Source organism: Pagrus pagrus (assembly GCF_965226575.1).
Source record: "Pagrus pagrus genome assembly, chromosome: 16".
Lineage (NCBI taxonomy): Eukaryota > Metazoa > Chordata > Actinopteri > Spariformes > Sparidae > Pagrus > Pagrus pagrus.
In genome coordinates this window covers 2,165,112-2,181,408 of record NC_140200.1, presented here as the reverse complement: position 1 = coordinate 2,181,408, position 16,297 = coordinate 2,165,112, and the positions used below count along the sequence as shown (strand labels likewise).

General features: G+C 43.9%; 2 protein-coding genes across 2 annotated transcripts; one reads left to right on the top strand and one right to left on the bottom strand.

The window, feature by feature from the left end:
- Positions 1 to 276: 276 nt before the first annotated feature.
- lft1 (lefty1) lies at positions 277 to 2,480 on the top strand (the record flags this gene model as incomplete). Its single annotated transcript, XM_084377477.1, is given in 6 exon segments — positions 277 to 349; positions 352 to 452; positions 454 to 721; positions 944 to 1,190; positions 1,340 to 1,579; positions 1,931 to 2,480. Coding segments are annotated over 6 exon segments (1,254 nt in total). The 3' UTR covers positions 2,256 to 2,480.
- Positions 2,481 to 5,422: 2,942 nt separating this feature from the next.
- On the bottom strand, positions 5,423 to 14,804 carry hnrnpub (heterogeneous nuclear ribonucleoprotein Ub). The gene is made up of 14 exons (XM_084377613.1): positions 14,083 to 14,804; positions 12,609 to 12,723; positions 10,563 to 10,642; positions 10,253 to 10,392; positions 10,030 to 10,129; positions 9,241 to 9,353; positions 8,799 to 9,062; positions 8,552 to 8,671; positions 8,319 to 8,447; positions 7,769 to 7,937; positions 7,367 to 7,648; positions 6,985 to 7,262; positions 6,746 to 6,886; positions 5,423 to 6,206 (listed from the first exon to the last, which is right to left on the bottom strand). The coding sequence occupies exons 1-14, from the start codon at positions 14,552 to 14,554 to the stop codon at positions 6,156 to 6,158; spliced, it is 2,454 nt and encodes an 817-aa protein (XP_084233739.1). The 5' UTR covers positions 14,555 to 14,804; the 3' UTR covers positions 5,423 to 6,155.
- Between the last annotated feature and the right edge of the window lie 1,493 nt (positions 14,805 to 16,297).

The window sequence follows — 16,297 nt, the reverse complement described above, 5'->3', positions numbered from 1 at the left end:
TTTGGACTTTCAAAGATAGTTGAAGAAACTACACAAACACATAAAACACACAGAATGTGTCATTTCATTGTCTGGTTTTTCCACAATAAAAGATAAATCCACGTTCCCTCATTCATTCATTCACACCAGCAGAGCAGATTCCAACTGCAACACAGGCACCAAACATCAAGCGCGGTTTGAGCTGAACTATGGTGAAATTGCACCTCCAGAATACGGATGGCACTCGAGTCTAATTGTTGCTGTTTGAAGTATGGCCACTTAGATATCCTGTTTAGGATGGGGCTGTATTGTCGCACCTTTGTTCTGATAAGGGTCCCTGCCCCCATTGACAAAGTGCGAACGACTGGGAGGGCCGCAACAATATAAGGGGCCGGAGGAGTGTCAGAGGGACACTGTCTATCTGTGGGCGACTCGTGCTACTGTTGCTGCTCTTTATCACACTGAAGTTTCTGAGTCATGGATTTCCTCCGCGCCTGTGTCCTGTGCACGGCTCTCTTCGGACTCGCCAAGTCTTTTACGCATGAGGATATGAAGGACGCGCTGCTGCAGAAACTCGGGTTGGATGAAATTCCTAGAATCCATAAGAGGGATTTGGAGAATCTGGTTGTTCCGGCGCACATCAGAAATAAATACTTGTCCATGCTGAAGATGCACCACAGCAGGAGACGCAGATCTCTGCCCAGCCTGGCGGGCATCCTGAGGGGGATCCCTGGCAACGCAGGTAAGAAGCTTTCTCATTCATAAATATGCAGCATGTGATTTGTAGGAATTCATATGAAAACAGTTTTCACACATACACCAGTTGATGCTATTTCCGTGCGTAATTGTGACACTTTTTTGCGCAAAGACTATTTCACGCACCAGATTCCCTTTACAAAACAGTCATTTTAAGCTCCCTGAGAGAAACTATCACCTAAAACGCTTGAAATGTTTCCTGCTTCAGATATTTCCGGAGAGTATGTGTATTCTGACACCACTCGGCATCGCATGGTGTTCGACATGGAGGCGAGGATCCCGGATAACAGCGAGGTGACCATGGCGGAGCTGAAGCTCTACCAGCGCGCTTCTTACCACAAACGCTTCGCGGTGGAGAAGAAGAACCACCGGCCCGTCAACAACGCCCGTGTCAGCATCTACTGGGTGGAGGTGCTGCCAAACGGATCCAACCGGACATCGCTGGTAGATTCACGGTAAGGCTTCACTTTTCTCACGGTGACGTGTGGAAAATTAACTGGAGAGCAATTAAGAGGCGACATCATCACGGCTTCTTCTCCAGGACATATCCGCTTTTTATTTTGCCTCCTTTTTAATTAATCGTCCTTATTTCTCATGTTAACAGGTTGATCCCCATTCACGAGACCGGCTGGAAGAGCTTTGATGTGACCCAGGCGGTGCACTATTGGTCCAAGACCCAGCAGAAGACACCTATGCACCTGGAGGTGTGGATCGAGGGCGAGAGACCTGGCAGCTACGCGGCAGAGATGGCCAAGAGTGTGCGCTTTACCACCCAGGAGCAGACGGACAACACCTTGGGAAAGCCCGAGCTCGTCCTCTACACACTCAACCTCGAAGAATACGGGTAAGGGCGCCTGCTTTTGATATACAGGATATTGTATCAGTGTGACAATTAGCCCGTATCCTCTTCGTTAGTAGATGTGTAGCAGTGTGACAGCAGGGTTCACTCTCTCATGGTTTGGAGAGCTCAACAGCAAAGCTTGGCTGGAAAACAGCAACACATCACAGTTTAATAGTTCTGATCTCGTTTGTTTTTTATTGTTATTACTGCTAAGTTTAGTTATTTATGCAGCTCAGATTCACCCACTAAAAGAATAAGACAAGCAGGGGTGTAGCTAAGAGATACCGGGCCCTCCCTGGGCCCCTCTGTCACGGCCGTCATCTGACTTTCTTCCTCTTTTTTTTCCTTCCTCAGTTCTCGTGGCGACTGCGACCTCCACCAGAACAAAGACACCTGCTGCAGGGAGCAGTACTTCATCAACTTCCGCGCTCTGACTTGGACGCAGTACTGGATCATCGAGCCCGCCGGCTACCAGGCCTTCAGGTGCACCGGAGGCTGCAAACAGCCCAAGCGCAACTACGGCTACGGGGAGAGGCGGTGCACGGTGTCGGAGAGCGCCCCGTTACCCATCATGTACCTGGTGAAGAAGGGGGACTACACCGAGATCGAAGTGGCTGAATTCCCCAACATGATTGTAGAGAGGTGTGCCTGCACGATGGACAACGTCTCCATAGTGTGAAGTCATGGAGAACAGCTGTAGTACGCCTATAATCACAGACTGCTGGGAGGTATTATAGGAGTATTACAGCGTTTTTCACCGGGGTGTTGATGTATTTAATGGTTTTAAAACAGCACGTGTAGTACTTTCTATTTAAATGGACATTTATTGAGAGTTTCACACACAACAGGCGGCCCTGCTGCCGTTAAACTCCCTCTACAAGCACTTTTTATATATTTTGTAAATCTTGATATGTTTTTTTATTTTCGAATTTGTGTGAGCTGCGTCGAATCCGCAGCGAACGTTCAAATTCTGTCTGACGTGTTAAATTCTCAAGCTGTACATAATATGAATGAGTCTATGTTTGGAAAATAAAATATTTTGTTTCACTTAATGGCTCGGGCTCTTCCTCCTCCCTGCTGTCGAGCGTGGCTGTCTGGCCCCATTCACATTCATGATCACATTCACATGCAGCCACATACAGCTGCCTCCTCCTTCACCTCCTTATTTACACTTATAGGAAATTGTGGCGCAGAGCAAATCATTTGCCTAATGACTTGTAACATTTGTTACGCTGAGGCGACCCCGTCGTTGACAATGACGGTCAAACTTACTTGTAATGCTTTATTTACAGTGGGAAGGAGCTACACGGCCACATACAGAGAAAACATGAGCTCCATTCACATTAAGCCAGATTGGGCCCTCCGTGTGTTTACATCAGACTTAGACCGGACCAAACGTTGCTAATCAGGGCCAATACCTAACGCACTGTTTGCTGTCTGAGTGGGGGGTCTTGTCATTCACTAATATGCTGCTGATGGAGGTACACATGGTGCCCTGCCAAAGACAAGCGGCTGTCTGTCTGGGAGGGAAGTGGATTCCCAGCATGCACCTCCAGCGACACCAGGAGGCACGGTGGAGAGAAAACAAAGGTGGTGCGTTAAAGAATATGTCGTACATACTCTGCGACTCTTTACAAGCATACGGCACATATTTAGTTGTTTTACAACGTTAAAGTAGAGTTAATGTGCCTTTTTATCATTTAAATCAATGTGAAAACATTACAGAGTGATAGAAATCAATGAATGGATACAAAACTGTGTGTTTGCATATTCACTCCTTTAAAAAGCCTAAATCAGATGTCACATGATGAGTTAGAGGGAGATCACTTGTGTAGCCGGGGAGTTTCAACTACCTGTAGTATAAATACTTTTGTAACGTAGTGTAAATTCACCTGTATCTGTGGTATAAATTGATTTATACCTCTAGTATACTTTGATTTGTATATATTGAGTCTGCTGTTATTTACAACACTGAGCAACACTGTGAGTGATCAGGGACTTCACAAAAGCTTGCTACCTCTTGGTTGGTAATTTTAGCCTCCTGTCTATCATTTTCCTCTTCAGCCTGGCCGGGACCAGCAAGATGTTGGTCTTTACATTGTAATTTGTGTCTGAAGCTCTTGTCAACTCTCTTTCTCCTCTTGACATTATGATTTATGTGCATGGTCCTCACATAACAAAGAAATCCACCGTAACATTAGCTAGTCGTTTAGATCAGTTAATTTCTCAGGTCATGTGGTTGTTTGCTGCCATCACGTCACGTCATGCTTCAGTGGCTCCCCCATGCAGCTGGGCCGCAGACCCCCCCTTATGACCGGCCCTGGCTGTGAGGATAAAGGTGCATCTATTAAATGTTTGCAAAGACGTGTTTTGTAATTACACGTAATGAATTTAGACCCCAAAGACAATAAAACCTGAAAACCGCTGAGGGAAGCCTTTTTCATACAAACCACAGAGTCACTGTGTACCAGCTTCTTGAACTTTAATAGAGCTGAGACAAATTAAAAAAGAAAATACAATCCCAAATATTTTTTTAACACAAATATCAAAAAACTGTCAGATAGAAAAGACAACAAATCTCAAAAAGTCTCAAAGCTTTTGCATTGTTGGTTTAATCATAAAAGACCTGATATACAACCTGCAACATAAAGCGATAAAAATAGAGTGTCTGTTGTTCTTATAGGTTATACTGTAAACTCAAAGCTTGCATTCTGCTAGATTTATGTATCCAGTACAATAAAACAGGAGGGCACAAACTCTCCAGACATTTAAATATAGTCGACAAGTCATCACACAGCAGTACTCGGGCAAACTAACACTTTCTTAATCACAATACAGTTATTACTCCAAGTCAATTAATTCATGAACATTCGTGCATGGTTGAAATAGTGGCGAAGTATTTACATGTTTATTAAATATCAACATGGGCAGGTAAAAAAAGAAAGAAAAAGAAATGCAATGGACACACACACGACCACATTTTGTCTGATCTACTGGTTTGGTAATGGTTTTTAGTTTCCAGTTCGGCTGATGTTCTACTGTCGAAAACACAAGCTGGGCGTCCTCTACCAGCACAATGTGGCGGGACACATCATGAGCAGTTGGATGAGGAGCTGCCGTTATTGCTGGGCCACACAGTCACCATCATGAGCTCTGGAGAGCTTCCACAAAAGCAACTCTCCTTTTCCCCCACCCATCAGTCTGAGGTCTTCACGTACTGTCGGTGGCGTTACTAGAAGTTGTGTTGTGATCCTGTGTAGCCCTTTTAGGTTTGCTGGTGAGAAGGAGTAAACCCTGCCTGCTCTGTCACGTTTGTGCTCAACTAGAATCACCAGAAATTTGTTTCTAAATTGAAATAATGGCATCAATATAATATAAAATAAAATAAAGATTCTGTTATGGTTGTGGGTTTAGTAATTAGACTGACCAGTGCTGTTTTTTCAGAAGTCTTCTGCACTATAAGGAACCGTTTAAAAAGACAATCTAGGAACCACACTTCCTCCTGAGGATCAAGCGTAGTTGTCAGTGCCCTAATTTTAAAAATAAATTAAAAGACTTAATAAAAAAAAAAAAAGGCATAATGTAGTACTAAAAATGGCTTACTTATATCCTCAAAATGGCTTGGCTAAAATACTTTCTCAAGCAAAATGTACATTAGAATAGCTAAAAGGGTCGGGAACGACGAATCAGACAGGACGCTTGAAGGGAATACTTCACTAATGAGGTGTAAACTGGGGCTCGTAGCGGGGCCGACGTCCTCGGTGTTTGAAGTAGCAAACTAGGACTTGGCCCATTCAAAGGTCTTTTACACACCTTTGAACTGAATCAAAAGTCATAAGCCAGGAAGAATGTAAAAAAGCCAACAAGTTGTTTATTGTAGGTCTATGGAGTTTAGGTTACAGATTTGATACTGGGAACAAAAGACAAAAACTTGCTGGAGTTCATTCGTAGCTTCAGTTTAACTGTTTGACAGTGGACTATATCGACATGTACAGTCTAACAATATAATCACCTACCATGCTTCTCGCTAATAAGCCAAGGTTCCTTTCAATCATTACTGTGTCTTAAACTTCGCATACAAACTACGCAAAAAAATATTTACAATTTGTAATAAAAAAGCAGAACAAAAATCACAGCACAGATAAAATACACAACCCTGAAAAAAAAAAAAAAAAAAAATCTTTCCAAACATCTGCCGGGCTGGCAAAATGTTTCTGGTTCCTGATTTTACAAACATTAGATTTTTTTTTTTTTAAAAGCACGTCATTTAAAAGTGGTAAAAAAGAAAGAAAAAAAAAAAAAAGAATGAAATATACAACAAAAGAAATAAGCAGATGATTGAATGAGACTGAACCCACGTTGTACATGTATATAGATATAAAGCTTCAATTACACTCAGGGCTGGTCTCCTCTCTGACGTGGAATGTTGTCGCTCCATATCGCTCTAGTCGTCAGTTGGTGGGTTTTTAGATTATTAAAAGTGGGCTCTAGGAAAAGAAATCAGAAAGCGGGGTGGAGGGATGTTCCGTGGCTAGCGGTGGGTCTCCGTGTCGGCCACCAGTCCGTTAGAACAAGTGTCTTAGTAATATCCAGGCTGATACTGCTGGCTCCACGGCTTCTGGTTCCAGAACTGAACAGGACACACAAGAGACCCAACGTTTACTTTCTGCTTTCACTGGAATGTCTTCCAAAAGGTATACATGCATATACTGTGTATGCATTCACTTATCAAGACTGTTCCTCGATAGATATTAGAAAGTCACTATACGGGCGCTTCTTTAACTTTAGCAGAGTTCAGACAAAACGGACAAAACTAAAAAGGAAATACAGTCACAAAGCCTTTGTACTGATGTAGTCGAGATTAAAAGTGGATGTAAAATTAATAGTTCTAGTTTATACGTACAAGTATGGCACAATTTTCATCTGAATATTAAAAGTACATCATACTTTGTCTTATGACAGCAACACAACTCTTTGTTCTGTGATAACCTACAGGCCCGTTTCCCTTTACAGCTAGAGCCCATCTGCCAAATGCTAATGTAGGAAATATTAAGTGGATCTGTGTAGTCCTAGTCACATGTACAAGTACAATTTGGACTTTAAACTTAAACGTGTATTGTCTTTAACACTGACAGTGTGTAGTTTGGTGTATTGTGCAGGAATACTGACCCCTTGCTGCCAACTCTGGTTGAAGGCCTGGGCCTTGTCCATGCCGTTCCTGTTGCCACCATAGCTGCCGCTGTTCCTGTTGTTACCAAAGTTTCCATTCTTGTTGCCGAAGTTGCCACGGTTACCACCTCTCTGATGATACTGGAGACAGAAAAAAAGGCAAAGTGTTGATGATGCATCTTTCATGGCGTTTACAAACACTGGGTACCAGGATGTTCAGGTGTCATGATCAAACCCACCTGTCCACCAGGATGGCCCCTGTTCCCACCACGGTTCATGTTGCCTCCACCTCCTCTGCTCATGTTTCCTCTGTGCATCGGGCCGCCTCTGTTCATGTGTCCACCCCTGGGTCCCATGTTACCCCCCCTCATTGGGCCGCCCCTGGGGGATCCGCCCAGGCTGGGAATGGGACCGCCACCGCGGTTATAGTTTCCACGGCTATGGAAGGCTCCTCTGAAGGGTGGGGGAGGCAGGAAGCCACGAGGTGGGCGGTTGAAGCCACCGCGAGGGCCAGGAGCTGCAGGAAGATCAGAAGACGTTTAAATTAGGATGAATGTGATTTAATGGCTATAAGTTTACTAAAGCAGAATATTTCTGTATATCCCACAATGTCAATCATACCTCCTCTGAAGTTGCCTCTGTTCTGGAAGCCTCCGCGGCCGCCACCTCTCTGTCCGGGTCCACCACCACGGCCAAACTGGTTCTTGCCTCCCCGGCCGCCACCACGCAGGCCACCGCCTCTTTTTGGTGTAGTGCTTCCCTGGTTGGGTTTCTTCTCAGCGGGCAGTGCGGTCTTGCTCTCCTCTTTGTACTGTTCCAGCAGCTTGGCAGCCTCGTCCTTCTGCATCTCAGCATAGATGACCTCACTGAAGCTCTCTCCCTCCTCAGGCAGAGAGTAGAAGCCTGAAATGGAAGCAGGGGAAAAAAAACGTGACCCAAAAGCACTGACGTCGACAGAAAGAGTGACCCAGTAAAGGTTTTAACCACTAAGTGTACTTCATGGCCCCAAGCTTCTTTTTTTACCTTTCATTTTGAGGACAGCGTGCTCAGGCACTTCTTTGCCATCACTCTCAACCTTCTGCTGGACTCTCTGCTTGTAGTCCTCGTCAGAGGGGCAGACCACCACCGCCTTGCGCTGGAAGCCTGCAAACAAGCACATCTTCCTCTTCTGGCCTGGAGCAGACAGGTTAGTCTGGAGGAGGAGAAAGAGGCTCAATTATGCTCTGGTTTATAATGTCTGTCCAGGGTTTTCAGGCACAGACCATTTTGGGCACCACCTGAGCCCCATTAATGTTAAATCAATATGGAGAGCATCAAAAGGTTGTAGTTAGTCCCCAGTCAATTTCTTTACCAAGTGTCATTGAGCTTGTTGGTTGTTGTTAATCAATTATCTGCTCTCGCTTGTCCACAAACGTATATGGAAATAATAATGGTCCAAAATGCTGTGACATGACATTTTTTTAAAGATAAAAAACACAATTCTTCCACAACTTAAAAGGTAAAACGCGGCAATCAAATCAAATCAGTTTAATTTGTGAAACTGCCGTGATTGGAGTCAGTGCCAGTCACTTACATGGTCCAGGATGTAGTTCCTCTTCTTGCGCGCGGCAATCTCGATAAACTTTCCCAAGAAAAGTGGTGCTCGCTGGGAAATGGCGGTCAGTTTTGTAATGTCCTTCGACTGGCGTTTCAGACTGTTGATCTGTATTACATGATAGAAAAAAATTAGATTGAAAAAAAACTGGAATAGTAGGAAACAGATAGAAAGACACACAGTTAGCAGTAAGTGTGTATATCAGTACTGACCATCATCTTGTCTACAATGGTGTCACTGCCTAGGATGTAGTATTTCCCAGGGTTCTCCTGGACATGGTTCTTCACCCATGTAGTCTTCCCTGAGCCTGGCAGGCCGACCATCACGATGATCTACACAACATGAAAGGTAAAGAATGAATTAGGTCAAATACCTCCAGCATGGACTTTAAACATTTGGAAACTCCTGAATATTACAGTTATGAACATCAATAAAGAACAATGAAAAGACTATGCTGACCTCGCAGTCAGCCTTGGTCTGTGGCCCCTTGAGCCCCCGGACTCGGTCATCCACAGGGATCTGCTGGAGGAAGGTGTAGCCCTGGGGCTGAGGGAAGTACGGCGTCTCCATCTGGCCAAAGTTGAACTCCACAGCACAGTTGTGGCAGATGATGTGGGGGAACAGGGCCTGGCCATTCAGGGTGTCCTTGCTAAACTGGAAAGCGATGGCCGGCTCTCCGCCGTTCTTGGCGAAGGACAACACCACCTCGTCTCCCTCAAAGTCCTAAACGAAGAAAGCAAGATGCAAAGTTGTTTCTTGTGTTTCTGACACATTAATTATATGTAGTCAACTTATTCTACAGAGAATAATCCTGTACGTATCTCACACTTTAATTCTAATATTGCTTGGTGTTCATCTACTTTAATTAACTGATCAAACACAAGTAGCCTTCATGTCTTACAATAAGGCAGCAGATGACATCATTCTCCTCGTAGGTTTCTCCAAAGTCCTCCGTCACACAGTTGGTGGTCTTCTTGCCTTTCCCAGAGTATCCATACGAATGCTCCTCCTCACCTGAACATTAACGACAGAATACACTTTGTGAGCAGCAGCAGACAGAATATTGAATGAACACATCACATCTCAGTCAACGAACGTTGTCAGTGTGTGACTCGTCTGTTGGCAACGAGCCAGCCACCATTACTATGATGCAGCCGGAGCCATTTTACATTAACATGTCATGCTGCCCATCAACCACTAGAGGGACCTCTCGAGACAGAGGATTCACAGCAGGCTCAGTTTCTAGTGTCCTTTTATTTGGCAGACCTTCAGGCAAAGACACACCCAAACATTTAATACAAGGACGAATTTCTTACATATTACATCCAATTAGTTTAATGCACTGTTCAGTTTATCTAAAACACTGCAGTATTTTGAGCCCTACGTGTATTCCACATGACGACTCATAAGCAAATGGCTGCACTGGCCGGGTCACCATTTTGTGTATCACAATATGAATGATATCCAATCATGTTTAAGCCATTATAGACAATAAATAAACTAAAAAGCTCCGTTTCTGTACACCGCATGTGTGCTGTGGTCAAGTAGAAATTATTTTGGCAACAAGTGAAACGAGCGCTGCCAAGGGCAAATGGAAAGTTACAGCTGCCGCTAACGCTTGATTCCAATAATACTGAATGACACAGCCAACGGTATAAAATAGTGATGAGGTGTATATAAAGACACTGACCGAGGAGCAGGGTGCCAGTAGACAGGGACCAGCCGACCTGCACGTCGTGGATCTCCATGTTTTTGCTGGAAATGTGCTTCACAGGAATTTTCTCTGTGATCTGTCGACATGAAGCAACACACACAAACGAAATTATCCAATGTGTCTTAATGCTACCATGTTGCAGCTGGTTTACAGTCACACATGAGGCTATAAACACTTCACTTCAGCATCGTTACCGTACCTTCATCTCAAAGCAGGCTTTGCCCTTGTTCACACCATAGGTGCCCTTGCCTCCAGACCACAGGTAAGCAAAACTCTCCATTGTGAGAGATGAGGCACTGTATCGGTCCCGTGACACCTTAAAGTGCAGGTCGCAGTTATCTAGAGCAAGAAGGAGAGAAAAGCACATTCATCAATCTGTGTATCTATCTAAAGGACTCTGATAAATATAGTATGGTTGATGTTCTAGTTAACTGTCAAAGTCTTCTTTGCAGAATAATGTTGGATCTTTAATCACAAGACAAATCTTTAATGTAGTAATTGGCACTTACAGGCATCCAGGCAGACCTTTGTGTCATCAAACTCCTCATCTTCTTCCTCCAGGGGGGGCACAGGAGACTTAAATGAGGCCCTGCAAAGAGACACCATCCGGTCATTTTGAATATTCACGTCAATGCAACTGAATGGAACATACAGATGTCTTGGGTACCACTTGCTGAAAAATATTTGGGGAGAGAAGTGGAAAGACAGACTAGGGGCACCGATACAAAATTGAGTAAATTGGGTAAAACGAGCCTCCAAAAGTTTTTTTTTTTTTTTTTTTTGGTGTTATTGTGAGCCTGGGCAGACATCACTTACCTTGCAGTATCCAGCGAAATCTAAAAAACGTGAGAGATACACAGAAAGAAAGCTCCTCCGCTAGCCTTAACATGCAAGGCTATCCACTGGTGAACGTGATCAAATCAAAGCAGACCACGCCCCTGAGAGATCAGTGTTTATGATCTCCAGGACTGCTGTGGGGGTCAGTCAAAGCGATGGCGGGTGCAGTTATATTTTTAACTTCCCATGTGTGGAACGCTAAATGGAAAAGGTCAAGACTAGCTCACTGTTCTGTGTTACTATGCAGTACAAGTTGTCACCATGCTTAGCTGCTTGAAATGAGCAATCAAAGTGTACTGAGAGCTACAGCAACTTACCAACTCTGTAGCTCGAGATCAGATACCTAAATCTCTCAGTGGGAAGCTTAAGAAACTACACAGAATGTTGTAAAGAGGTTTAACATTTCAATGATGCTTAAGCACTGTTCAGGCTGAAGCAATGATCCAGGACAGTAATTAATTAGTAGGAAGAAACAGATTTGGGGTTCATCGTCCCGTTCTCATCACCTGCAGTATTTCTAACTTATCCAAAAGACATCCGTCATCGCGTTTGTCCTCAAACAGCCTCGAGTTCTGTATGAATGGTTGCTACGGGCAGATTTACGGGGGCACTGGAGAACATAGTGTCTGAAGTGGAGCATTTAGTCAATGCAGTCAACCAGCGGGCCACACACCGGCTGCTGCTGTACGGGCCTGTGGGTGCCCAGGGGCCACTGGTTTCACGTGGGGGTCGATAAATGCGTTTTGGGTCAAAAACTTGATTTTCAATTTGAAATGGCCACTTTGGGGAAAAAAACACTTGATTGTCAGCTTATAGGAGGAAAAAAAAGCAACTGTAATTCTGTCACCTTGATGTTTAAGAATTTCCCCAATTAGTTTTTTTTAAATCCGATTTTAAAAAAAGAAAAAAAAAAAAAGATTCCACTTCCTGTCAGTCGATCCTTACAGTGTGTCAACAGCGCAATGAAAACAAAACACTGACCAAGAAGTAGGTACAGGTATGCACACACGTACGCTCAAAAACTCATACACACCATGCATGATGTCACCTGCAAACGCACACACTCCCACACTCACATCATGATTAACATACACACACGAGACGTGATACATGAGACAGAAATAGCATTTGGACATCATACAACCAAACAAAACAAAAAAGGAAAAGAAAAAAAGAAAAAGGACCATTGCGAGGCAAAACGATGGACGGTCAATAGCGAGCTCCTCCGTGGACTCCTGCTACCCTGCAGCAGTGGACCCCTCCTCCCACGCCCCTCAGCTATGCTTCCCCACCCTCCCTCCATTCAGAAGTGCACATCTGCTACTTTTCCTCTGGGTTTGTTCCCTTTTAGCAGCCTGTTTCACCTTGAGGACACAATGGGCTTTCCAAAAACAATAAGTGGCATGAGGAACAGATGTGGAAATTCATAGAGACTTGATAGTTGCACTTCTGCTACAGAATGCAGTCCATTAAAAAGACACAACTGTGAGTGGGCACTGTAAAGGAGGTAAATGGTAAGGCTCTTTAAAAGTAGTCAGGGATGACCCTCAAAACATGTGTGTGAAAGTAAGGTCATTAATAAATAGTATACTTGAAAATGAGGGTTTTCCTCCTGCTAGTAATAAGTGCATTGGCACTTAAAGCCAATACAGTTCAACAAAGCTATGGATGGCGCTTCAGGGATGCTGAAGGCCATTTTTGCTCTGTCCCATCCTTACCAGCTGTATTTGTTCTCTTCAATAAATTCAAAGTAGCCCCTTCCATGTTCCTCCCGGCGTCTCTTAACACCCTTCTTATTCTTCTGATCAGCATTCGTGTCTTTGTCCGCATCCCCTTTGAAAATAGAACAAAGATATAGAATGAGGTGCTCCTTTTTATGTGAGAGAGAGGTCGGACTGGCAGTGGGGTTCTGGCCCACAAAGCCCGTTCATTAGTTACATTCTGTCGACCATAATCATCAATGTTTAAAAAAAAAAAAAAAGGTAGCTAAGAGGTAACACCTCATGATAACACTTTAACAACACAATCATATACTTCATGAATTGCAACAACCCTAATGACCAGATAGTAAATTACAATATAAGCTGGTCCAAATGAACATTGTGAACAGTGTGTGCTGGGGCTGGAACAGCAAGTCTCTGCAACGTAAAGGGACATTAACCCTGCTGGGCTGACAATATACTGCTATCAGTGGGTTTAGATACAAGTCTGTTGTATTCAGGGACAAATGTATCATGCAAGGAGATGGAGAACCTACTTGGACCTCGGCTGACCCCCTCCCCCACATCTTACCCCGTTTATTCCCAAATTCATCCCAACAAGACGACACTTTCTATCCAAACCACAAACTACCCACGTGTTAGACCAGCAGTCCAGTCTCTGACCCGGCTACAGCACGGCTCTGGGTTAGCTAGTTCAGGAGTTCCCAACCCTTAACAAGTCAATTACATCTGGACTAATTGTCAAAGATATTCAGGTTTAATTCCGGAAATGCCAGTAAGAGTAATTAACGCGAATAGGATAGGAGCGGGAGGAAACACCCTATAATTACCGCAATAATGTCCGTTTGTCTCAACGTTTCAAACATTTCACGTTACGCCATCTTTACGCAGGTTAAAACGTGATAATGTGAGCGCACCGCCACCCTCCATCCCTCCACCCGCCACCGCAGCTAACGTCAATATGGGAACCGCTGAACTAGCTAACCGGCTGATCGGCTAGTTAGCACTGCACCACAGACAAAGAAAATGAGGTTAGCTGGCAAGCTAACACGCTAACCAAGCAAAAAGAAACGCCGGACTACGCCTAATTACGAGCGTATTTATCACTTCTTAACGTCGACTATGTCTAACAACGTTAGATTATGAGATAATACGGCTAAAGTTAACCTTTGCCGGCAGGACTATCGATAGAAAATCGAGTAGCTAACCAAGGTGGTGACCGATGCTAACGCTAAGTGAGCTAACCGGCTAACCGTTTCAGTTTGTGGCTAACGCTCGCTAGTCAAGTGAGGTCACGGTATCTAGCTCAACATGGACGCTGTGTTGTGCGGTTACGCATTCAAATTTGGTCCCCCCCCGGCCGGCTCCCTCCCGCGGCAGCATTAGCGCTAACGCTATGTAGCAAAAACCGACACCCAGCCACAGACCATCCAGCCAGTCACAGCTTTCATAGCAAATTGAGCCGACTCACCCTCTGTAGCCTGGTCCCCGGGCTCACCGTCCTCCGCCTCGATTTTCTCCATGTCGTCCACATCTCCCTTGAGCATGGGATCCATCTCGTCGTCCTCGTCCCCTTCCTCTTCCCCCTCACCCATCTCCTCGTCCTCGGCAACGCCAGCGCCGTCGCCTCCATTTTCCGGCTCCTCTTCTTCTTCTACTTCTTCCTCTTCCTCCTCCTCCTCCTCCTCGTCTTCGTTGGCCTCCATGCTTTCTTCTATCGGGCCGTCGTCGCCCTCTTCCTCCTCGCCCATACCCTCCTGGTCGGCGGCCTGGTCGTTCCCCGCAGCCTGCGGGTCGAGCGGAGAGGCGAGGTCCTCTTCGTCCAAGGCGGCCTGCAGGCGGTCCATCAGCTCGGCCTTCAGCCCCTTATCCGACAGATTACGCTTCTTCAGCTCGTCTTTCAGCTCGTTCACTTTCAGCTTTTTGACGTTGATTGAGCTCATTGTGGCGGTTGAGTGTTAAAAAAAAAAATTCACAACTAGGACGATAAATAAATAACTGGACGCACTTTGTGAGCGGATGTAGCTGAAATCTGCGCCAAATGGCAGCCGCGCTGTCCGACCAATGTTTCACCGGCAAAGGAGCTGCACTGAGCGGCGGTGTGGGGGAGGAGGATGACGTCCTCCACCGTCATTACCCAGAGAGCACCGCAGCCCCGGCCATCTGTCAGCCTTTATACAGGAGCCGGCGGCCCGGTGCTGCAGAACAGGCCCGGTGTCTCAGCCGGCGGGCAGTTATTAAATAAAAATAAAAATAAAAATACTTCTGTAGTTCATGTGACGTATGAAGGGGGATTTAACTGTTACTGATAGACAAACAAACAAATAAACAACACAGGAGCCTGGAGGTGCAGGATGAGGCTGTAGCTTCACTCTGACCCTTTTAACATTAATTATATATTTGTCAGCTGCCTTTGAATTATACACAGAAAGAAACAGCAACTGAGAATATACACATTTTTAAATACACAAGGGTTAAATCACGAGTTTCATCACGATACGATATTATATCGATTCTTTGGACAACGATAAGATATCTGCTGATATCACAAAGTCTGCACGATACTATTGGATTCAATACAGGAGACTGCGATCAATGATATGATATCGTCCATTTAACACAATCAGTTACATTTATATCAGCTCACAAAAAGCAACTAAAATATGATTCGACAGTTTTATTACTTAAATGCTCCAGACATTTAAATGGAAACAATCTGTTGTTTTTTATAAAAACTATCGATGCTGTTATTAGATTGTTGATCGCTGAATCCATACATCAATCAAGGTCAATGTATAGTTTCACCCTTACTGTTTACTATTGTCTAATTTATAGAAGACAAAAGTAATCAATATATAAACTAAAATACAGAAATAAATTATAAATAAATATATAATACATATACTTTATAAACATATAAATATATCTAAGTTATGATTAAATATGGAAGCTTATGCTGAATTATTAAAGATTAATGGAGAGGATAAGTTCACGCTCCTTCCTTTTTGAACACGTGCACTATTATTTTGTTGGTTTGTTTGTTTATGGACTAAAAATAAATACATTTTCGTGTTCGACATTAAGATTTCAATTAATCAGTTAATGTAGGAATGATGGTCCTCGTGTGAAAACGGCCATAATGTAGAGTTTGTGAACATTTAGTAAAATAAGTCTTCTAAAGGAAAATATAAATATGAATGAAGAAGTGAAGAATAAAATGTAATTATATTTATTCTGAATACTTGGTTTTATTTGTATGTGTTCATACTGATTACTGTGTAAACAGGAAAACAAGATGAAAACTGCTGCATCAGGTCTGTTTTTTATGTGTCTCTTAATGGGAGTGCAGCACTAAATTGGTGGATTAACCCTTTAAACTAAATCGTATGAAGGAACCTCAGATAACAGTCAGATGACCCAGGTGACCTCTAGGTGGGGCTGCACGATACGGTCAGACTGATACTGAGATTGTTTTGACATTGTGATATAACTCGTGATTATTGTGGATGATTAAATTTGACATCACAGTTTTCATTGTCATTGAATAACTAGTGAAATCATGATGATGTGGTGTTTCTCACATGTTTTATTACATCTGGAGAAGAAGCTCTGTGGGCCAAACACCTGCAGCTCTACAACATTTCATTTTAAACAATAAGTGCAGTTTTATTTAGATATTGCACTTT